We start from the raw sequence: 22,453 nt of genomic DNA, 5'->3' as shown, positions 1-22,453 counted from the left end.
CAATCTCCTGCTGCTGGACACGCCAGTCAGGGCAGGACAGTCTGCTGTGGTGTCCAGGATCTACAAAGAGATTTTTTTGGGTCAAGCTCAGGTGAAATTCAGACTTTCCTAAGCAGAGATAGCAACTTCTGGAAGCTCAAAGGAGCTTCTGGGGAGTGCTGAGTGACACAGTCTCCACCACATGCTCCATGGATTTGTGGGTTGGGACGAGGCCTCTGCCTTACTCTGTACCACCTCACATCATACGATGGGGGGTGGCAGGGGGAGAGGAAAGGGTGGAGGGAGGTGGGTGTCCCTTCTGGTCAGGCAGTAATGAAGTGATTAGTTGGGGTAATGTCGAGTTCTGCACGTCGAGCACTTGCGTGTGAATCGTTCACCTCTCTTGTACACTCTGTTATTAATATTGCTGCTATCACAGTTTGTTTAGCATTTCATTGCTATTTCCAGTACATTTTTCTTATGCCTAGCCATGAGCTTTTACCTTTTGTGCCTCCAGTTCACCTCTCCATCCCACTGCAGGGGGGAGGGTGAAGGAGGGGTGGGAGTGAGCAAAGGGCGCTTTGTTTGGAGTATTTCAGTGGGAACACTAAATTGGGGAATACCATCGCTAAACCACAACACTGTGGAATCAGGCTATGAGTGTGTCTCTGCTCCTTGCACTGAGGATCTTCAGTGCAACCAGGATGCATTATTAAAAGGAGGATGAGAACAAGGTGGAGTGGTAAATCACTCATTTCAAGACAAGGACACAGAGCTGACCAGCAAGTGACAAGGGAGGCAGTGAAGGGGACACACTAATCCATGGGCTATCCAGAAACCCCACTGGGGCTGGCCCGCCCAGGAGGATCAGCCTGGGCTTTGCCACTGCTGAATGTGTGAACTGGGGGGACTCGGACACAGGGAGGGGTGGGGGAATGGACCCACAGGGATGAGAAGGGGAACGAGGAGGAATATAACAGGGGGCATAAACCTGGGCCAGTTTGGGCAAGCCCTGTCCATGGTCACCACAGAACTTTTATATTTCTAATTAAATGTTTTACTGACTATTTCTTTGTGTCATGCCACTCTGACCCGGGTGTGTGCTTCAAGGACCCAGTGCCAGCTAGTGATGGGGCCTGTGTGCGCACCAGGGGATTTGGGGTCACCTGCTGGAGAGAGTGGGGTCCCAGTCCAGCCACTGGCGTGACTGAAGGGTCTTTAACTTCCAGCCATGGTGTGGGAATGTTGTCCCTAAAACTAGCTACCGGGGGCAGGAGAGCGGTGTGAGGGAATGAAGGGCTCTGTGCAGTTGGAGCTGAACTGTGTCACTGCCTGTGTGTCTGGTGAGTTAGAGAGTATCCTTTGCAACCATGGGTGGGGGCGTGTGCGTCTGTGCACTCACCAGCAAAATTCCAGCTGGGCTAGCTGGTGAGGCAAGGCCTGTGGGCTGGGGCTGAGGGCCGGGGTCCAGGCAGAGCTGCTGGGGGGACACTGGGCCCACGTGGGTGCTTGGGGAGCCCAAGAGTGTCTGTGTGCTTGTGAACCCCGAGTGTCTCTCCCGTCTCTGCCAGCCCAGAGGAGGAGGGGAGGGGGTTGGGGTGTGATGAGGCTCCTGTGCAGGATGCTGATGACAGCAGCGCGTTGCAGGAGGCCGTCTGTGTGTCCTGCGCCTGTGAGTCCTGGCTCTGTGTCCTACGTCCGTGCCCACGCGCGTTTCTCTGGGACCTGTGCTCACCTTCGATGCTGTCTGAGTCCCCAGCGGGGAAAGCAGCAGCCATGTCCTCGGCCCGGGCAGGACCCGGCTCCAGCGGCCGGACGGGGAGTGCCGCTGGGTGCGCTCGACCTCTCTCCCGTTCCCGTTCTCCAGGAAACCCGCAGCCGGAAGCGGCCGCGGCCGCCGCTCCCCCCTCCCGGAGTTGTGACGGGGGCGGGGCGCGGACAGGAGCCCCCGCCATTGGTGGGATTTGTCCGCGAGGAGGCGGGGCCTCGTTCTGATTAGTGCTCTGGCCGCAGGGCGGGGCTTTCGCTCTGGCGGGATCGCGGCGCAGCGCGGGAAGCCCTTTCCTGGCGCCGCTCGCCATGGGGTTCCGCAGCGGCGGCGAGCCCGCGGCAGCGCAGTGGGGGCGGCGGGCGGGCGGGCCCCGGGAGCCGGCGGATGGCGCGGGGTCCGGCCGGGACGATGCCCCCGCGCTGTCCGCGATCAAGCGCCTGGAGCGGGCGCAGCGCACGGACCGGCTGGACGCGCTGTTCGGCTTCGAGCGGCCCGCGGAGCCCGGCGAACGGACTGGCTGGCTCATCAACATGCACCCGGTACGGGCCGGCAGGGCGGGGGGCGAGCAGGCAGCAGATGGGGAATGGGGGGGGTCCTGTGGGAAGAGCCCCGGTAGGGCATAGGGAGGGGTTTCCCACAGAGAGACCCTAGGCGTACCAGGAATGGGGGTCCCACGGAGATACCACCGGTAGGGCCGGGGGACAGGGGTCCCATGGGGAGGGCACCGATACGGCCCGTGGTATGGGGAGGTGTCCCGCGGAGATACCCCACATAGGGCGTGGGGGAGAAGACAGTCTCCCCGGGGAGACCCCCGGTCGGACCGGGAGAGCAGGTTCCCGCAGGAGACCCCAGCCCTACACGGCGGGAGGGGTTTCCATGGCTATACTGGCCCTCCCATGGTTCCCTGGCCCTACCAGGAGGGAGGCTCCAGGGTGAGTGGGTCCCGTAGTAGTGGCGTCCCGGGCGAGTCTCATGGAGGGACTCGTTGGGTCTTGGTGCCTGTGGGCAGACGGAGGTGCTGGATGAGGACCGGCGGTCCGTGAGTGCGGTGGATTACTACTTCATCCAGGAGGACGGGAGCCGTTTCAAGGTGGGTCCACGGGTGGGGAGGGTTGGAGTGTAGCGTCCCAGTAGGGAACCTGCCGCCATCAGCCATTTACTCTCTTCTAGGTGGCCCTACCCTATAAGCCTTATTTCTACATTGCCACTCAGAAGGTGAGGAGGGGACCCTGGCAGAGATGAGGTCCCCAGGGAAGAAGACAGCGTCCTGGGGAGCTCGAGACCTCCTGGGCAGCCTGCTTTGGGATGGTCTCCTCCCAAGAGACAGAGGCACACTGCTCAGCCCCAGGGTTTCTTGACAGGGCTGCGAGCGGGAAGTGTCCTCCTTCCTCTCCAAGAAGTTCCAAGGGAAGATTGCAAAGCTGGAGACTGTCCCAAAAGAGGACTTGGACTTGGTCTGTATCCCTCTGTGCTCTTAATCAGTGGGGTTTTTTGGACCTTGCACAGCTCTAGTGATATAGGAAGGGATGAGTAAAGAAGAAAAGCAGCATGCTTGACTTCAGTCTCCTGGTGCTGCTGTGGTGTCTCAGAAATGTGTTTGTTATGGCTAATTGCTTATCAGTGATTATGTTTCTGAAGCATATCAGCTGTTTCACAGTGTGTTCAGCACATTACTTGTAGGAATTAAAGTCATTGGAGGAAGAAGGATAGTGTGGGAGGGGGATGCCTGCTGATCCACTCTTCCTTCTTCCCTGGGTGAATCTCACTCTCAGATGCCTGTATCAGCGGGACTGGCTGGGCCCTTGCTCCGCTGCTCTTGACATGACCACCAGAGTCTCTTCTTGGTGCTTTACTCTCCCACCCATCAGCACCTCTTTTTTGGCCAGTTCTTCCACCTGCATCAGTCTCGTTGGCCTTCCCCCATTTGTCATGGTTCCCCTCCCTGAACTGCCATTCTCTTACTACTTCGCAGCCAAACCACTTGGTGGGCCTGAAGAGGAACTACATCAAGCTATCCTTCAACACGGTGGAGGACCTGGTGAAGGTGCGGAAGGAGATTTCTCCTGCAGTGAGGAAAAACAGGGAGCGGGACCATGCGAGCGATGTTTACACAGCCATGTTGTCGAGGTGGGAGCTCCCTGTAGGGAAGTCATTCAGTCAGTCAGTCCTTCATGTTAATAATTCATAGAATCATGGAATGGGATCTTTAAAGGCCATCTAGTCCAATCCACTTGCAATGAGCAGGGACACCTTCCATTATCCCAGGTTGCTCCAAGCCCCATCCAAACTGGTCTTAAATACTTCCAGGGATGGGGCAGCCACAGTTTCTCTGGGCAACCGTTGCCAGGGCCTCACCACCCGCTTAATAATTAGACTCCCTTGATTATTTCCGAGCTTTCCTCAGAGGTGTTGTCCTGCCTGGGTCTGACCCTGGCTGTGCCTCTCTGCCACCCATCTCCAGGTTGGATCTTCCAGCTCCATGCTGCACATCCCGAAGGCTACCTCTGGGATGGCATGGCATGGCATAGCATGGCATGTGGTGGTATCTATGCCTGTACCTCAAATAGTTTGCTTGTTCCCTGTGAAAGGATCCTGAAAGGCACTGGGCAACCTTATTTCTGGTTATAACTAAAAGGGAAAAAATCCAACATTTTCTGTTTCCCTCCTATCCCTGACTCCTGCTGCTGGTGTCACCAGTGACAGTGGCTGTCCCTGGGAGACAGGCCCTCTAGTAAGGCGGCTACTTCCCTCTGCTCTTGCAGCGCTCTGAGTGGAGGCAGTCTAAGCATGGATGAGGAAGGAGCCTCTAGAAAAATTGCCAACCAAATGGACAACATTGTGGATATGCGAGAGTACGACGTGCCCTACCACATTCGCCTCTCCATCGACCTGAAGATCCATGTGGTGAGTAGGGAAGAGCTTTGCTCCTGAAGCACAGAAAGGTTTTTTTCTCTCCAAGACCTTCACGAAGGTATCTGTAATGATGATTCCATGTGTAGAGCCTAGTCCTGTGCTGCTGGGTTTCTTCTTAGTTAATGACACACAGAAAAGATAATTGATTGATGCGCAGCCACAGTTTGAGCCTTTCTTCTGGGCTGCATGTGATTCCTGCAGTTCTGTCCCCAGCAGCTGAACAGAGTGCCACAGGGATCTGGCCCTCTAGTAAGGCATTACCTGCCCTCCTGTCTCCACAGGCTCACTGGTACAACGTGCGATACCGGGGCAACACCTACCCCCCTGAAATCACCCGCCGAGACGACCTCGTGGAGCGGCCGGTGAGCAGTGGGTGGGCAGGGGTCCTTTTGTCCAGGTGTGTCCACCCAAGGGACCGGTTTCTGACATGCTGCTGCTTTCACACAATGGTGGCAGGGGGAAAGCTGTGTTTCCGGGCTCGGGTAATGATTTTTGGGTTGATAAAGCACTAAAATGATTAGAGGGGAGGTTCTGGTTCACTTGCACTGGGCTTTAACTTCAAGTCAGCTCTGGAATATTTTCTAATGTATTTGGTTCTGCCCAGGATCCTGTTGTTCTTGCCTTTGACATTGAAACAACCAAACTCCCTTTGAAGTTTCCTGACGCAGAGACAGACCAGATCATGATGATCTCGTATATGATTGATGGGCAGGTAAGGCTAGCAGGGTGGTTTCCTCAGGTGGTTTCAGGCTCCAGCAGCGAAACCAGGCAACAGCCCAGCATTCCCCTTCAGCCCTACTGGCTCCAGGCTTGCCATGCTGCCAGCTGCATGGTGAGGCTCTGGAAATGGAATTAAAGTCTGGGTGATGCACATGATCCTGAGTTTTGTGACACCCAGCTCAGGTTGCTAGTGTTTCTCTGAGGGAGAGAAACAAAGCTGTCGTCCCATGTTGCCTCTCCATGGTCTCCCTTTCTGATGGCCAACGGATGACTCCAAAACAATTGTACCCTCTTGACAGCAGCTCTGGTTTTTGAGAGGAAAATGTCCCATTGTTTGGACAGCATTTTTGGGTTGCCTGTGAGCCCAGTCCTCCTCACTGCCTCCTTGTCACCTTCTCAGGGCTACCTGATCACAAACAGGGAGATTGTCTCAGAGGACATTGAAGACTTTGAGTTTACTCCCAAGCCAGAGTATGAGGGTCCATTTTGTGTCTTTAATGAACCAGATGAGGTAAGTCAGTTCCGCTCAGCAGAGTTTTACCTGCCTGGGGTTCTTGTTGGCCAAAGAGAGCTCATTCCCTGGCAGACTGCCTCACTGAGAAATGCAGTGAGTCTGGTAGGGCTGGCCATGCTTTCAAGTCTTGAGGAATAAAAGTAAGAATGGTCAGGTTTGGGCTAGGTGCAGAGGAGAGGGGAAGGGTGGAGTAAACTGTATGGTATCAACCACCTCTCCATGGAGGAGATGAAGTTCCTTAAAATACATATCTTTTCTGTTTCGTCCCAGGCTCATTTAATCCAGAGGTGGTTTGAACATGTCCAGGAGACCAAACCCACCATCATCGTCACATACAACGGAGACTTCTTTGACTGGTAAGACCAGGAATGACAACTAAGCTGGCAAGGTGTCACATGAGCTGGAGAGCAGGGTCAGGTTCCATCCTCGACATCCTTCCTTAGCTCAGACAGTGGGGAATCCATGTGGAATGGCCACTTTGTGCACCTCACCAAATCCTCACCAATCCGTTGGCTTGGCAGTAGGACTTTATGAAGAGTCCCATCCATCTGCCTGAACTGCTTTAAACCCTTGGCAATGTGGGATTGTTGGTGTATGGATGAGCCCAGTCATGGGAGAGCAGGAAGAGGGTCAAAAGAGACCTGGAGGATACTGGGAGAGGGGCGCAGGCAAGCCTTGGGAAGCAGGGCAGAGGAACCACATGCCTCCACCTCCAGGAGCAGGATACGAGCAAGCAGCTTTGCCTCTTGGGTCACACTGCAATTCTGTTATAGAGCCACAGACTGGTTTGGGTTGGAAGGGACCTTAAAGATCATCTAGTTCCAGCCCTGCTACCATGAGCAGAAACACCATCCACTAGACCAGTTTGCTCTAAGCCCTGTCCAGTCTGGCCTTGGACACTTCTAGGGATGACGTGTCCCCATGTCCTGCAGGAAGTTTTCCCCGTGGCAAGATACACAGATAAATCACAAGAAAAATTCTTTAGGCAGTTTGTAACAAAGTGGTTATGGAACCATTGTTGAAGATGCAGGAAAATGGCTGTTCTGCTCCTTTTCTTCACTCTGCCTCTTTCCCCAGGCCCTTTGTGGAAGCAAGAGCAGCAGTTCATGGAATGAATATGTATCAGGAAATTGGGTTTCAGAAGGACAGCCAGGGAGAGTACAAGGCATCCCAGTGCATCCACATGGACTGTCTGAGGTACTGAATGCTGCCACTGTACAATATAGCTGCGTCTTTATCTCTTGGGTTTATATAAAATACTTATGGTTGTATTTGAATACTGTTCTCATTCTATCTTGTTGGAAGCTTTTGTGAACCTTCTTCATCTGTGTGATAACCCATTTCTACGATGTCTTCTTCCCCTTGGCATGCTGCCTCGCGCAGGAGCTGCCGAGTCTTCCCCTGAAGAGCTCCCCGGGCTGGCTCATGCCCTGCAGCCTCAAGTGTTTGATGGATGATTTGGGGAGGTCAGAGAAAGGGCAGGTTAAGATCAGACCATTGGAGCAGGGAAGGGACTGTAGCCTCACCCACCAGCCTCCTGGCACAGCCAGAGGAGGAAATGACACATGGGAAAGAGGGAGACGTTTCTTCCCCTGGAGCAGTCTGGGCTCTGGAGCACATCTGGATGTCCTTGCAGTCCTGCTGGGTCTTCTTCGGTGGAGAAATGCTTATCTTAAAGCCACTGAGGGAGGAGCTGGAAGGTAGAAATTCTGAGCATTGGGGATGGGATGGACAGTGGGGTTTGTCCTGGTTGGGATAGCTAAAGTTGGACAGTCTTGTACCCCACCGTGCTTGGGGACTGGGCTGTCCTCAGTGAGAGATCCCCGTGGCAATCCACATCCTGTTCACAATCCTGAGCCTGTTTTTAAGGTTTTTCTCTGCACAAAATGATATTTTTGTGATTCTATCCAGGTGGGTGAAGAGAGACAGTTACCTCCCAGTAGGAAGTCACAACCTGAAAGCAGCAGCTAAAGCAAAACTGGGTTACGATCCAGTAGAGCTGGACCCTGAGGAGATGTGCCGGATGGCTACAGAAGAGCCTCAGGTACTCCCTCCTTGTGCTCTATGGGAAAGCAGCCTAAAGGAGCTGCGGTATAACTGAATCTGTAAGTTAAAAGTGGATTTTGAGAAGTGAACTCAAATCTTTCTCCCCAAACTGCCAATGCCTTAGAGCTCATGGGGAGAAGGAACAGGATTCTACTGAAGTTGTTCTGGCCCTGACGTTGTACTGTGCATTCTCTGTATTTATGTAAATCAGTGTGAGGTGACAGGCACCACCGAAATCAGAAGCACTATTAAAAGCTGATGAAGGCACAGGAGAGGGTTAGTGCTCCAGCTGTCATGGGCAGGGGTTCTGCTGAGCCCTAGAGCAGCTTCCTGAGTCCCAAACAGGGTGGATTCTGTGTCTTCAGCTCATCCTTCCTGTTTCTTCCCAGTCAAAGATGACATGTCGCTGTGTGATTAGAGCTAGAGCAAGGTAGCTTTGGAAGTAATGTTCTTTGTAACCTAGGTTATGGAGAAATACACCTTTCCCTTGTTGCTGATACAAGCATGTCCAGCAGGAAGCAATGAAAGATCATTGTCACTGAGCTGCTCTGTCATGGGATTGGGATTAATTTGCCTCTCTCCTTCCCCAACAGACCCTGGCCACGTACTCAGTGTCTGATGCTGTTGCTACCTACTACATGTATATGAAGTATGTACATCCGTTCATTTTCGCCTTATGCACCATCATTCCCATGGAGCCTGATGAGGTGAGTGCTTTCCCAAAACGATGATTTCTTTGCCAGCTACGTCTCCCATGCTGCAGGGATGCTCTGGCCACAGATCTGATTCCCACTGCACCCTCTGCACCTGTGGCAGGGAGGAAGGGAGGGTGGATTTAGAGGCTACTCCTTTCTCCCACATCTCCTGGGATGTTTGGAGAGAGGTGTCTATGAGAAGATGACACCCAGGGTGGGTAGTGCAGGGCTGGAGCAGAAGGAAGTATGGCTGATGATGCCAAATTCACTTGCAGTCATGGCCATGCAAAGCTGGGTCTCCTGATGGCTGTTATCAGATGTAGGGAGGATGGCTGGGAAGCCATCACTGCTAAGCATGTAGAAAATGTCTGTCCGTTCCCACTTGGTTGAGCTGACAAAGCTGCTTGCCGGTGGAGAGGTGTTGCACATGTATCACCAGCTGAAGCTGTCTGGCTCACTGTGTGGCTGTAAGGTCAGTCCGGCACGGTCCCACCAGCACTGGGACAGTTCTTCTGCTCAATCACAGACTGATTTGATTTGGAAGGGACCTTAAAGCTCATCTCATGCACCCCCCGTCATGGGCAGGGACACCTTCCACTAGACCAGGTTGCTCCAAGCTGCATCCAACCTTGCCTTGAACACTTCCAGAGATGGGGCAGCCACAGCTTCTCTGGGCAACCTGTGCCACTGCCTCACCACCTGCACAAGACAAGAATTTCTTCCTAATATCTAAATCTACTTTTTTTGAGTTTAAAACTGGCTTGGGTTTCTCTTCTGCAGGTGTTAAGAAAAGGATCGGGGACACTGTGCGAGGCACTATTGATGGTTCAGGCCTATCATGCCAACATCATCTTCCCCAACAAGCAGGAGCAGGAATTCAACAAACTTACAGAAGATGGGCACGTGCTGGACTCTGAGACCTACGTGGGAGGCCACGTGGAAGCACTGGAATCTGGGGTCTTCCGCAGTGACATTCCCTGCCGCTTCAAAATGGTAAGGGGCCAGCAGCCGGCCCCTGTCCTTGTGGAGCAGCATGGTTGGGAGTGATAACTAGTCCACTAGTGTTGGCATCTCCAGTGTGTCCCTGCTGGGCTTGGGCAGCACCTAGAATGACAGAATCAGTAGGGTTGGAAAAGCCCTCTAACATCATCAAGTCTGAGCATTAACTCAGCACAGCCAAGGCCATCACTGAACCATCCACTTCCAGGGATGGTGATTTCACCAGTAGCCTGGACAGCCTGTTCCAATGCTTGATAACTTCCAGGAGATCCTGGGCACATGAAGCTGGGCTGGGAATGGGTAGGAGGAGGCCTTCAGGTGGCCATCTGTGCTTCACTGGGAAAGCAGGTGTCACATGTGTCACATACTGGAAGCAAGCCAGAGCTTGTTGACAGCAAGGGAGGGTGGTGAGGTGGGGTTTTAGGTTTGTTTTTGAGCCAGTGGTTCTTGGAAGTTATGCCTCTGTCCCTTGGGGTTCTGTCCTCCCTCTGTCCTTCTCCCTCCTAAACAAAGCTTCTTCTGAACCCTTCCTGAGGGTCTTTTACCTGTTTCTGGATCAGGTTGCTACCTTCATTACCTCCCCCCATGCCTCAGTATATGCCTTATAGCTCGTAGCTCCCCAAGCCAGGGTGGGACAGGGGTGCAGGGTGGGAGCTGCTAGTCTGCAGCCAGGGACAGCTGCCCACAGCCTCACTGCCATCCCCACATCCCTGCAGAATCCTGCTGCCTTCGACTTCCTGGTGCAGCACGTGGAGAAGACGCTGCGGCACGCCATTGAGGAGGAGGAGGGTCTGCCCTTGGATCAGGTTACCAACTTCCAGGAGGTACAGCACCTGGAAGGTGCAGCACAGCTGAGCTGGGTGGGAAGGGCTGGAGCTGCAGGTGTAAAGTGCTTGTTTTGGTTCCATTTGTGCTCTACATGGAGAGACCAAGAAGCTCATCTATAGACTGAATCCAGCCTGGGGATCAGGATCTCTGTGCCATCTGAGGGATGCAGTTCCTGCTTTCCCATTTGCAGGTTCAACCAGGAGCAAAGCTCTGAGAAAGCTGGAAAGGGATTAGGGATTTAGAGAGAAGGCAGACCTCTCAGATATCAAATACTCATGTTCCTCTTGTTCCCCACTTTTTATCAGCTACAAAGTGCAGGTCACCCCTCTCCAAATCCAAGTCTGAAGTTTCTTGGAGGACAGCACCAGACTGGGGACTTCTGATCTTTGCTGTTGTCTCCATTAACCTATTTGCACTGAAAAAGTCCTTGATTGAGTTGCATTAGGAAGCAGCTGCTCCCTGCCTTGTACCCCTACAGAAAAGCTCACCTTTGAGGTCCAAACCAAAACCTAAAGCACTGGTGGTCAAGGATTCCCTGATCTCTCCTTTGGTCCTTTAGATCCATTCCCAGAATCTGTGGCAGGTATTCCTGTGAAGAAGTAAAGGATCAAATTCAATAAGTATTTGACTTAGTAACTCCTTCCTGCCTGAGTTTCACTTCCCTTTGTCTTGCCACAGGTTTGTGATGAAATCAAGGTCAAACTGAATTCCTTGAAGGATGTCCCCAACAGAATTGAGTGTCCGCTTATATACCATCTGGACGTGGGGGCGATGTACCCCAACATCATTCTGACCAACAGGTTGCAGGTGGGTAACATCAACCTTCTATTTCCTAATTTGAGATGACCTCGATCATCCCTCTTGATCCCCTTAATAGCAAGGGCTGAACTTTCTGCCCGGGGGAGGGGAAGCAGATAAGACTGTGTGTGAAACTCATTCAAGATGCCATGGAATTACAGAATCACAGGATCATTTTGGTTGGAAAAACCCTCTAACACCATTGAGTCCAACCATTTCCTTATCACTGCCAAAACTACTACTAATCCGTGTACCCAAGTGGCCCATCCATATGGCTTTTAAATCCCTTCAGAGATGATGTTTCCACTATCACACTGGGCAGCCTGTGCCAGTGTCTGATCACCCTTTCAGTGAAGAAATTTACCCTAATATCCAACCTAAACCTCCCCTGGCACAATTTGAGGCCCTTTCCTCACTTGTTAGCTGGGAGAAGAGGCCAACCCCCACCTGGCTGCACCCTCCTGTTAGGGAGTTGTAGAGAGCAAGGTGCCCTCTGAGCCTCCTTTTCTCCAGATTGATTTCCCCCAACTTCCTTAGTTGCTCCTCATCAGACTTCAGCTCCAGACCCTTCCCCAGCTCTGTTGCCCTTCTCTGGATACCAGGTCTGCAAAGACTGAGCTACAGCTTTAGCTAGGACTCTTCCCCAAAAAACAGTTGTTGTTTTGAGGGTTTTATATTCCAGAAAGGCTCCAGGAAGGGGAACTCACTGAGTACCATCTCTGCTGTTCACACCTGTGCTCTCTTGCCACTAGCACCTGTTCTGGCACGAATTGTCATTTGGGTACGTATTTTTTCTAACACCTGTATGTCTGTTACTGCATCCAGCCCTCAGCTATGGTGGATGAAGCCACATGTGCTGCCTGTGACTTCAACAAGCCAGGTGCCAACTGCCAGCGCCGGATGACGTGGCAATGGAGAGGAGAGTTCAGTAAGTACGGGAAGGACCATGCAGTCCAGCCCACAGAGATGGAGTCAAATTCTTGCTTCTCCCCTGATCGCTGGGGACTGATCACTGCCCTCCTCCGCAGTGCCTGCCAGCCGCAGCGAGTACCATCGCATCCAGCAGCAGCTGGAGTCAGAGAAGTTCCCTCCACTGTCCCCCGATGGACCACCCCGTGCCTTCCACGAACTCTCCCAGGAAGAACAGGCCAAGTATGAGAAAAAGCGCCTGGCAGGTAAAAAAAAACAATCAAGGTCGTGGTCTGGGCAGTGTTTTGCAACCTGGACTGTGAGTGGTATTCAGCATTAGTGACCCCTCCCAGGGCTGTGGGGTGAGGTCAGACTGACTGGCCTCAGAATTTCTCAAGGATTTAAGCAAACTCCTGTGTGCTTACAAAGAGGAACCAGGCATTGGTACCTCTGTCAGTGTTTCCCTTTGTCTCTGGAGAGCCATGGATTTGAGCTGAAACATGAAGGGTTCCATTTTTTGTAAGGCTTCTAATTAAAGCCAGTTAACAAAAAGGAAACGTCAATGTTATCCTGTCACCTGGAGGGATGCTGTCCAGCAGAACCATCCAGATGGCTGGGGGCAGAGCCTGAGTTTGCTAATGGGCCATACAATTATTTTGTTTCTGCCTTTGTCCTTGCATCTCCGTAATGAGGTGCTGCTTCTCTCCATGCTGGGATCTTCCTCTCCCTTTCCAGTAGGACTGTCCCCTGTTTAACAATGCCTGACGCTTAGCTGTCTCCGTGTCCCTACTATGCCTATCCTGCTGTAGCAGGGCAGCCAGCCCTGAGAACCTCCATCTGCCTCCTCCCTTGACCAGATTACTGCCGCAAGGCGTACAAGAAGATCCATGTCACCAAGGTGGAGGAGCGAGTCACCACCATCTGCCAGCGAGAGAACTCTTTCTATGTGGACACGGTGCGAGCGTTCCGGGACCGCCGCTATGAGTTCAAGGGGCTGCACAAGGTACCAAGCTTGTGCTCGGCTGCTGGTCAAACTTGTCTTGGCAAGGCCAGGAACCTCTTGTGTCTTGCTGAAAACCTCAAAGGATTACTGCATTGGCTTCCCACTGGCAGAGGGCAGGGTTAGATTAGTTATTGGGAAGAAATTTTTCCCTGTGAGGGTGGGGAGGCCCTGGCACAGGTTGCCCAAAGAAGCTGTGGCTGTCCCATCCCTGGGAGTGTTCAAAGCCAGGGTGGACAGGGCTTGGAGCAACCTTGTCTAGTGGAAGGTGTCCCTGCCCATGGCAGGGGGTAGGAACGAGATGATCTTTAAGGTCCCTTCCAACCCAAACCATTTTGGGAGACCCTGGGACTCTACCTCTGGCAGAGTTAATTAATGGGCCAGTTGCTTTGCAGTTCCTCCCAGATTCCTCTTCTGCCATGAATCACAGGGCTGGCAGAGAGGCTTATTCGGCACTGGTGGTTCTGCTGTTAGCCAGATGTCATGGGTTGCTGCAGGCAGTGTATTGGGTTCTTCCCTGCCCACATGTGGTGCAGCACAGCTGATGCTGGTTGCGTTCTGATGGATGGTGGGAGCTACAGGTCCCTTCCACTGAGTGACAAAGTGCCTCCAGACAACCCCTCCTGTGCTGCAAAAGAAAATGGGATGTTTAACTCATGCCAACTGATCTTTGGCAAAGATACTGCTCTAGAGTTGCAATGATATACTGGGACTGAGTGGGAATCAGTGGGAATCACCACCACTGGTGGTGGTGCGTGAAATCATCCTGGCTCTGCCTGTCACCGTGCAGGTGTGGAAGAAGAAGCTGTCAGCAGCAGTGGAGATGGGAGATGCCTCTGAAGTGAAACGCTGTAAGAACATGGAGATCCTCTATGAGTCCCTGCAGCTGGCCCACAAGTGCATCCTCAACTCCTTCTATGGATACGTTATGCGGAAAGGGTGAGTCTCCCCTAGGCAATCCAGTGTCCTCAAGAGAGGACCCTTGGAAACCAGGATTGTCTTGGTGAGGTATTCACTTGCTTCGCCTGCTCCTGAGGCAATAAGATGAGGGTGGGTGCTACCTGTACCTCTTGCTTCTACCCATGACTCCTCATCCTGGAGTCTCTTGCCAGACATTAAATTATGGGAATCTTGTCTGTTAGTGGGTCTCCAGCTTTTCTAGAGCATCATAAGTAGAGAACTTCATAGGAGAACAATGTTCCAGGGCCAGTGTTGATGTGTTTCTTGCCCTCCTTCCCCTGGGCATCTTCCTGCCCTTCCATAGCTGGATTTGGGGGGAAGCTTATTATGCTCTTCACTGTGACTCCTCTGCTCACAGAGCTCGCTGGTACTCCATGGAAATGGCTGGCATCGTCTGCTTCACAGGAGCAAATATCATCACCCAGGCCAGAGAGCTGATCGAGCAGATTGGGTGAGTGTGTGCTGAGCTGGGGAAGGTCCATCTGCATCTAGGACAGATGTAGGAGCACCCAAGCTTTCGGGGGGATGGAGCACCTTTCCTATGAGGAAAGGCTGAGAAAGATGGGGGTATTCAGCCTGGAGAAGAAAGCTTGGAGCCTTAGAGCCCCTTCTAGTGCCTAAAGGGCTCCAAAAGAGCTGGAGAGGGACTTGGGACAAGGGCCTGGAGTGACAAGACAAAGGGGAATGGCTTCGCAGTGAAAGAGGGAAGGGTTAGGTGGAATACTGGGAAGAAATTCTTCCCTGTGAGGGTGCTGAGGCCCTGACACAGGTTGCCCAGAGAAACTGTGACTGCCCCATCCCTGGAAGCGTTCAAGGCCAGGTTGGACAGGGCTTGGAGCACCCTGGTCTAGTGGAAGGTGTCCCTGCCCATGGCAAGGAGTGGAACGAGATGAGCTTTGAGGTTCTTTCCAACCCAAACCAGTCTGGGATTCTGTGATTCTATGAACGTTCAGATTCCTGACACTGCTATGGTTATTCTGTTGTATTTGAGGATTTTCTTAGCAGAAAGGAACAGAGAGTGGATGCAACAGGCTGCCGCTGCTTTTGTGGGGGACATGAAGCTGATCCTCACCTCTCATCCACTTTTCTCCTGACACTTGCCTTTATTCCTTCTTTAGGAGACCTCTGGAACTGGATACTGATGGGATTTGGTGTGTCCTCCCCAACAGCTTCCCAGAGAACTTTGTCATCAAGTCAACCAATGCCAAGAAGCCGAAGGTGACCATCTCTTATCCGGGAGCCATGCTGAACATCCTGGTGAAGGTGAGTTTGGCATCAGTCCAGGCCAGCTCTGCAGCTTGGGAAAAGAGATGGAGACCTGATGAGTGGGGAGAGCTCCTCTTCCATCCGCACTCCTCATGTAGCAAGAGGTGTCAGGGCTGATGGCCCTGGAGAGCATCTGAGCAGAGGGTGAGGCTCGACATCCTCCAGCAGAGAGGGGCAGTCTGTAAGAGGGCAGGTTTGGTGTATGCTCACCTGTGCAGATAGGAAGTCCAGAGCAAGGTCTAAACACATCCTCTGCTCACTCCAGCATCTGTAAGACAAAAGAATATCGTTTCAGGGTCCAAAGTATTTTTCTTTGGACAGGACAGATGTTTTGATTTCTAAGTCCTAAATTGTGCTGTTGTTCCCAGAGGGATCCCTTTGGGCAGGATGTGTCCTAGGGGCATCCTCTGGTGTGACCAGCCAGCTGTGGAGTGAAGCTGTTCTCCTGGGACTGTACCCACAGGAAGGCTTCACCAATGACCAGTACCAGGAACTGCAGGACCCAGCCTCGCTCACCTACGTCACGCGCTCGGAGAACAGCATCTTTTTTGAAGTGGATGGTCCGTACCTGGCCATGATCCTGCCAGCTTCCAAAGAGGAGGGCAAGAAGCTGAAGAAAAGGTGAGATTTCAAAGCTTCAGGTATTATCCCTTTCCCTGAGTAACAGCGTGAGGATCTCGTTCCCTTTGTGCACATGGGCACGTTGGTGTTTGCCCCCATAGCCTGCAGCACGCTTGACTCACTGGCTTTAAATGGTAAGTTCCTTACATCGAACCATCTTTGAATACAGCTGCGCACTTGCCTCCAGCACCATGCTATGGCAATAAATTTTAGCAGATAACAGCAAAATGACATTTCTCCAGCCTGGTGACCAGACATCTCCCTCTTTGGCTCTGAGGTGTGCAGGACAACTTTGACTTTCCTTCTTAGGATTTCTAATACTGCTGGCATTCAACCTCATCTGATTAAACTCAGCAGTTCCTGCCTTCCTATCTCTCAGGAGTACACAGACCTCCAGTAACACTTTCCCTAGGTGTTTCCCCTTCCTTCTCTGACTGTAAGGGGGACTGGATCCTGCCATTACTGTCACATTATAGGATAGTTGTACCCAAACTTCACTGCTTTTTCTGCCACCTCCTAACCAGGCACTTGAGCTAGAGCAGTAGTATCCAGTGTTTCAGGGGGCAGCCCACAGACCTGGGTCTGGCTCCAAAAAATGCTGTCACTGCCCCGAGCACTCTCTGTCCTCACAATTATGTACTTCTTTGTGCTTAATCCCCCACAGGATGAGCACCAGCACACACCATCCTCTCTCAGCTTCCCTCCTGTCCCCACTGCAGGAGTCGAGGTAATGCCCAGCTCTGAGCAGGCTGTGCTTGTAGGACTCCTCTCAGGGCCTTTGGTTTCCAGTAGGTTGGGGATGTTAGAAATAGCATGTATTTCCGGTCACTTTCCATGCAAAAGGGCCTGAAGGTAGAGGAAGGAAAGGGAATGTGGGTAGGTAGGAGAAGGGCTGGCCAAGCCACGTAGGTTTGAGTATTCCCTGTCTTCACTGTTGGTTCCCATAAGAACAGGGCTGTGAAAGGCAAAACAATGCAAGAGAAGCAAGAGGGAGGAGTGTTCCTTAGGTGTGGCATGGCTACGTCCAGTTTCCTCTGAACCCCTCTGCCACCACTGGAGTTGACAGAGTTTCCTTCTTCTCTCTAAACCTCTTCCTAATATCTTCATTTCCCCACCTGGCCTCTCACCTCCCACCCTTGTGTACAACTACTTGTGTACAATTAAGATCATTCTCCACCGAGTAAGATCACTCCACACCCACAGTGCTGTATCCAGGTCAGGGTTCCTCAGCACAAGAAACGTGGTTTCTGGAGCAGGTCCAGAGGAGGCCACAGAGATGCTCCAAGGGCTGGAACCCCTCTGTTCTGGAGACAGGCTTGGGAGAGCTGGGGGTGTTCAACCTGGAAAAGAGAAGGCTCCAGGGAGACCTTACAGCCCCTTCCAGTGCCTAAAGGGGTTCCAAGAGAGCTGGAGAGGGACTTGGGACAAGGACCTGGAGTGACAGGACAAGGGGAATGGCTTTACAGAGAGAGAGGACAGGTTAGATGGGATATTGGGAAGAAATTCTTCCCTGTGAGGGTGCTAAGGCCCTGGTACAGGTTTCCCAGAGCAGCTGTGGCTGCCCCATCCCTGCAAGTGTTCAAGGCCAGGTTGCACAGGGCTTGGAGCAACCTGGTCTAGTGGCAGGTGTGCCTGCCTGTCCCAAGGTGGGACAGGATGATCTTTAGCTCCCTTTCACTATGGTTCTATGAATCAGTGTGGGTGAGCTGGGGCGAGAACGGATGTGCTTTTCTAGACCAAGTTGAAGTGGTTGCTAGAGCAGCTGTAGATATTTGAGACTATTCAGATGCCCCCATGTCTCCTCTGAATGCACTGGATGATGGCTGTGATGGGTTAGTGAAACTCCGTGAGAAGAAAACGGAAGTAGGTTAGATCATCTGATGTGTATTCTGCCAATAAGATATTCCATACCATGCTACGGCAACTCCGATGGAAACGGAAAGGAAGCCAGTGCTCTCTTCTTTTCCAGTTGCCGAGCTAGACAGTTTCAGGGAAGAAAGCGTCAGTTGTTCGGGAAGTATTTTCTTTTTTAGCTCTTTGTTGTGTACATGCTGCCTATAATGCCTATCTTCGTGTAATATAAATAATATTTCTTAGCAGTTTCGGTTTCTCATAGTTTTTTTTCCCTTTCCTCTCTCCTCCCCCCCCGTCCACTTTCTCTGCAGGGACGTGGGCGCAGGCCTAGTGGATACCTGGTGTTCAACCAAAGTAAACCATTACAATGGCACAATGGCATAGGGAGAAGAGCCCTGGCAGGAGGGACACCACTTGTCCCTTGGTACAGGCCAGGTTTGCTCACACTGTCTCTCCCAGGTACGCGGTGTTCAACGAGGATGGGTCCCTGGCTGAGCTGAAGGGGTTTGAGGTGAAGCGCAGGGGAGAGCTGCAGCTGGTGAAGATATTCCAGTCATCCGTGTTCGAAGCCTTTCTGAAAGGCAGCACGTTGGAAGAGGTCTACGCTTCAGTGGCCAAGGTGGCTGATTACTGGCTGGATGTACTATACAGCAAGGTAGGCACAGCTCAGCACGTCTGTGCTCCAAGGTGAAGCCTGGGAAGGAGCGTCCAGGCTGGCTAAGCACTGTGGGGAGGGTGGACTTTGCTTGCACGGAGTTGGTGGTCCCTTGTGCCTCTTTCACAGCTTTGCTCAGTTAGTTCATAGATGACACTGAGCTGGGCAGGAGTGTTGATCTGATGGAGAGCAGGAGGCTCTGCAGAGGGATCTGGACAGGCTGGATCCATGGGCCGAGGCCAGTGGTGTAAGTTTCAAACAAGACCAAGTGCCAGGTCCTGCATTTGGGTCACAATAACCCCATGGTTGGGGGCAGAGGGGCTGGAAAGGTGCCCGTCAGGAAAGGCCCTGGGGTTGCTGGTCAACAGCAGCTGAACATGAGCCCAGGTGTGCCCAGATGAGCAAGAGACCAATGGCTGCTAGGCTGTACCAGCCATGGTATGGCAGCAGGACCAGGGCAGTGCTCCCCCCCTGCGCTGGGTGCTCCTGAGGCACCTCCAGTCTGGGGGTCAGTTTTGGGCCCCTCACAACAAGACATTAAGGGGCTGGAGTGTGCCCAGAGATGGGGAAGGGAGCTGGGGAAGGGGCTGGAGCACAAGTCTGATGAGGAGCAGCTAGGGAGGCTCAACCTGGAGAAAAGGAGGTTCAGGGGGGACCTTCTTGCTCTCTACAACTCCCTGACAGGGCAGTGGAGCCAGGTGGAGATCGGGCTCTGCTCCCAGGGAGCAAGGGGAAAGATGAGAGGATGGCCTCAAGTTGTACCAGGGAAGTATAAGTTGAATAATAGGGAAAATTTCATCCCCAACAAGATTTTCCAGCCCTGGCACAGGTTCCATGGGCAGTAGGGGAGTCACCATCCCTAGAAGAATTTAAAAGCTGTATGGATGTGGCACTTGGGGAATGGTTGGACTTGGAGGACTTTTCAACCTGAATTATTCCGTGATTCTATGAAACCAGAGGGTGAGAGGGACAGAGTGCATGACTGGGTCCTTGTCACGACCCACTGGTCAGCTACATGATGTTCATTATAAATTCTCATCAGGCTGAATAAGGAAACTGGACACGGGTCAGGAAACTCATGTTTTTATTGTACAGTTGCCATAACTCCAGCAACCAGCACACTGCTTAGATTCAAAAGGTAGTGGCTAACAAGCCAATTCTTACCACAGAGTTCCACAAGAGTGGAAGCAAATGAGCCCTTAATTTTGTATGGAACACTTCAATAACTTCTCAACTCCCACATCAAACTCCTGCAAAAGGCACTGGCTCACAAGCTGCAATACACCAATATTCAAGGTGCTGGCTAAAAAGCCACAACACACCATTACACAAGCTTCCCGCTACCACAAGAGAGTTCATTACAGAGTAGAATATGATAGCTGTGCTTTGCTCAGGCAAAGCAAGGGAAGAAAACAAAGAATATCACTAGTCCTTAGATCCCATGTTCATCCTGCCGTGTGGATGGTCTGGAGCTGGGGCAAACAATGAGATAAAGAAAGTGAAAGAGAGGAGAAAGAGAGGAGGTAAAAAAAAGGAAGAGAAAGGGGGGACCCAACCTCCTCCCTTCTGTAGTTAACCTGGTGCATGCCTCTTATGTAAACCAGACTTCTTGCGCTGTTTTGTTCATGCATGCACAGCTAGCCCTTTGAGCCCTCCTCCTGCGAGTTGGATGGGGAAATTGAGCATGAATCTCAAGGTGGAACTGGACGTTCACGGTTGATTCTGAGTTGGAAGGGACCCACAGGGATCATCAAGTCCAACCTTTAAGTGAATGGCCCATTCAGGGATTGAACCTGTGACCTTGGTGTTATTGGCACCATGCTCTAGCCCACTGAGAGTCTTCTGAGTATTGTATATGTTATTCCATATAATCCAATAAGTTGGCTCAGAACACACTGACTCATTCCTCCAAGCACACCTTTCCTGTAGCAATACTTTGAATGTTTTAAGACAAAAAAGGCTTAGGTCTGTGCCACGCTGGGCTGTGACAACACAGCTTTGTGTTGTGCACGCAAGAACTTGTTGTACAACACCATCACAAAATGAAGGAGTGTAGAGGACCAAACTGGTGCCAGCCTCAAACCTATGCTCTCTCTTTTCTATAGATCCTACTTGCAGCTGCTACAGGAAGCAGTTCTCAGGCTCCATGTAAAGAGACACACCAACTGGGTGTAGGTGCTTCCTCTTCCTGACAGCAGCAAGGCTTGATTGTTAGGTTTTTGCTGTCTTTGGGTTTTTCCCTCCCTTTCAGGCTGCCAACATGCCCGATTCAGAGCTATTCGAGCTCATCTCGGAGAACCGCTCCATGTCACGCAAGCTGGAGGACTATGGGGAGCAGAAGTCCACCTCCATCAGCACTGCCAAGCGCCTGGCAGAGTTTTTGGGGGACCAGATGGTGAAAGACGCAGGGCTGAGCTGTCGCTTCATCATTTCTAAGAAACCAGAGGGTTCTCCAGTCACTGAGAGGTAACCCCACCTGGAGAGGCCAGGGCTTCTGGAAGCGTGGGAGCAATCAAGAGGGGACAGGCAGGTATCAGGAAGGGAGGGAGCTGGTATGTTGTAGTCAGGTGGTCATCTGAATCTGGCACAGACCACGAGCAGGGTGACGGGTAACATCATACAGCCCAGTGGCCTCTCAGGGATGAGAGAAAAAGCCTGGAGGGTCTCCACAGGCTGGGAGAGAGGATTGTGGAGTGCTCGGACATTGTTTCCCTGCCTTTCCCAGAGCCATCCCCCTTGCCATCTTCCAAGCCGAGCCCAGTGTGCGCAAACACTACCTCCGAAAATGGCTGAAGAGCCCCTCACTGCAGGACTTCAACATCCGTGCGGTGAGTGAGGTGTCCCTACAGATGGCCTGGGATATGGGATATGGGACAGGGGCTTGTCCCTTCAGAGGTACCACCTGGGCAATGGCTTCTTGCGCTCACAAAGCAGGGTGTTGGGGTGGGGGGTTTGATCCTACAAGGTTGTTTGATCCTACGTCTGGCGGCACTTCTGCTTGGATTTCTTCACTGCCCAAGTTTTGCCCTCTTCCTAGATCCTGGACTGGGACTACTACATTGAAAGATTGGGCAGCACAATCCAGAAAATCATCACCATTCCTGCAGCCCTGCAGCAGGTATGAGGCAGTGGGGGAGTGGGCAGAGGAGGGCTTTGGGCAAGAGACTCGGTCTGATATGGAGCCACTCTCCAGGTAAAGAACCCAGTGCCACGGGTCCGGCACCCAGACTGGCTCCACAAGAAACTCCTGGAGAAGAATGACGTGTACAAACAGAAAAAAATCAACGAGCTCTTCATTTTGGAAGGCAAGAGACAGGTAAAGAGGGTGAGGGGAAGGTACTGGTTGTGCTGATGGGGCTCTTCTCCTGCAGCCCCTATCCTCCCGTTGTCCTTGCTCCCTCAGGTCCTTGCCAACCAGCCTGTGGAGGGGATGACCAGCTCACAAGTTGGTGACATAGAGGACTTTGGGGCTGTCAAGATCCCTCAGCCACTGGTTCCTATTGCAAATAAGCGGAAACGCATCCCTGCTGCAGAGGAAAGCCAACAGCTGTCCCAGGACCTGGAGCTGTCCCAGTCCTGGCGGGAGATCTTGGGCCCACCTCCATCCCTGGGCACCACCAAGGTAGGTGAAGCAGATTTATAGCAGATCATGCAGGGGATGCCTTGCAACTGCGCTTGTCCATCAAGGCAGCTTGGATGCTGCCAGGAGCAAGCTGTGGGTCTCCCTAAACCCTCTGCACATACATGGCTCAGAGATACAAAGAGAAATATAACCAGGAGACAGAAATACAACCACTGGTTGAGAAAAAGGGGGGGTGGCTTTGCAGCTGGGGCAGGAATGTAGTGTGGGGCTGGGGTCTGGAGGGCTGGGCTGTATGGCATGGTGGTGTGGGGCTGGGAAGCCTGTGCTGTTTCATACATGCTG

The 22,453-nt window shown here is 52.4% G+C and overlaps 2 protein-coding genes across 4 annotated transcripts in view; one reads left to right on the top strand and one right to left on the bottom strand.

The window, feature by feature from the left end:
* Positions 1-1,825, bottom strand: part of AIFM3 (apoptosis inducing factor, mitochondria associated 3) — a 53,231-nt gene extending 51,406 nt beyond the window's left edge. Inside the window, exon 1 of one of the 3 annotated variants that reach the window (XM_027665444.1) lies at positions 1,715-1,825. The gene's annotated coding sequence lies outside the window, so the exon portion shown is untranslated. The remainder of the gene's footprint in view (positions 1-1,714) is intronic. The other 2 variants (XM_027665448.1, XM_027665447.1) reach the window with 2 other exon arrangements.
* Positions 1,826-2,058: 233 nt separating this feature from the next.
* Positions 2,059-22,453, top strand: part of POLE (DNA polymerase epsilon, catalytic subunit) — a 31,596-nt gene continuing 11,201 nt past the window's right edge. The window contains exons 1-29 of the mRNA XM_027665474.1: positions 2,059-2,289; positions 2,760-2,840; positions 2,921-2,965; positions 3,112-3,204; positions 3,723-3,877; positions 4,513-4,654; positions 4,945-5,025; positions 5,268-5,375; positions 5,784-5,894; positions 6,168-6,253; positions 6,975-7,094; positions 7,809-7,941; positions 8,537-8,650; positions 9,419-9,631; positions 10,354-10,461; positions 11,144-11,272; positions 12,089-12,191; positions 12,292-12,438; positions 13,030-13,175; positions 13,963-14,111; positions 14,491-14,583; positions 15,251-15,395; positions 15,862-16,019; positions 18,333-18,528; positions 20,780-20,994; positions 21,254-21,356; positions 21,566-21,646; positions 21,722-21,844; positions 21,932-22,150. Coding sequence (XP_027521275.1) covers positions 2,059-2,289; positions 2,760-2,840; positions 2,921-2,965; positions 3,112-3,204; positions 3,723-3,877; positions 4,513-4,654; positions 4,945-5,025; positions 5,268-5,375; positions 5,784-5,894; positions 6,168-6,253; positions 6,975-7,094; positions 7,809-7,941; positions 8,537-8,650; positions 9,419-9,631; positions 10,354-10,461; positions 11,144-11,272; positions 12,089-12,191; positions 12,292-12,438; positions 13,030-13,175; positions 13,963-14,111; positions 14,491-14,583; positions 15,251-15,395; positions 15,862-16,019; positions 18,333-18,528; positions 20,780-20,994; positions 21,254-21,356; positions 21,566-21,646; positions 21,722-21,844; positions 21,932-22,150 — 3,828 coding nt within the window. The remainder of the gene's footprint in view (positions 2,290-2,759; positions 2,841-2,920; positions 2,966-3,111; positions 3,205-3,722; positions 3,878-4,512; positions 4,655-4,944; positions 5,026-5,267; positions 5,376-5,783; positions 5,895-6,167; positions 6,254-6,974; positions 7,095-7,808; positions 7,942-8,536; positions 8,651-9,418; positions 9,632-10,353; positions 10,462-11,143; positions 11,273-12,088; positions 12,192-12,291; positions 12,439-13,029; positions 13,176-13,962; positions 14,112-14,490; positions 14,584-15,250; positions 15,396-15,861; positions 16,020-18,332; positions 18,529-20,779; positions 20,995-21,253; positions 21,357-21,565; positions 21,647-21,721; positions 21,845-21,931; positions 22,151-22,453) is intronic.

This window comes from Corapipo altera, unplaced genomic scaffold (assembly GCF_003945725.1).
Source record: "Corapipo altera isolate COAL_440 unplaced genomic scaffold, ASM394572v1 151, whole genome shotgun sequence".
NCBI lineage: Eukaryota > Metazoa > Chordata > Aves > Passeriformes > Pipridae > Corapipo > Corapipo altera.
This window is presented reverse-complemented; position numbering and strand designations above follow the sequence as displayed.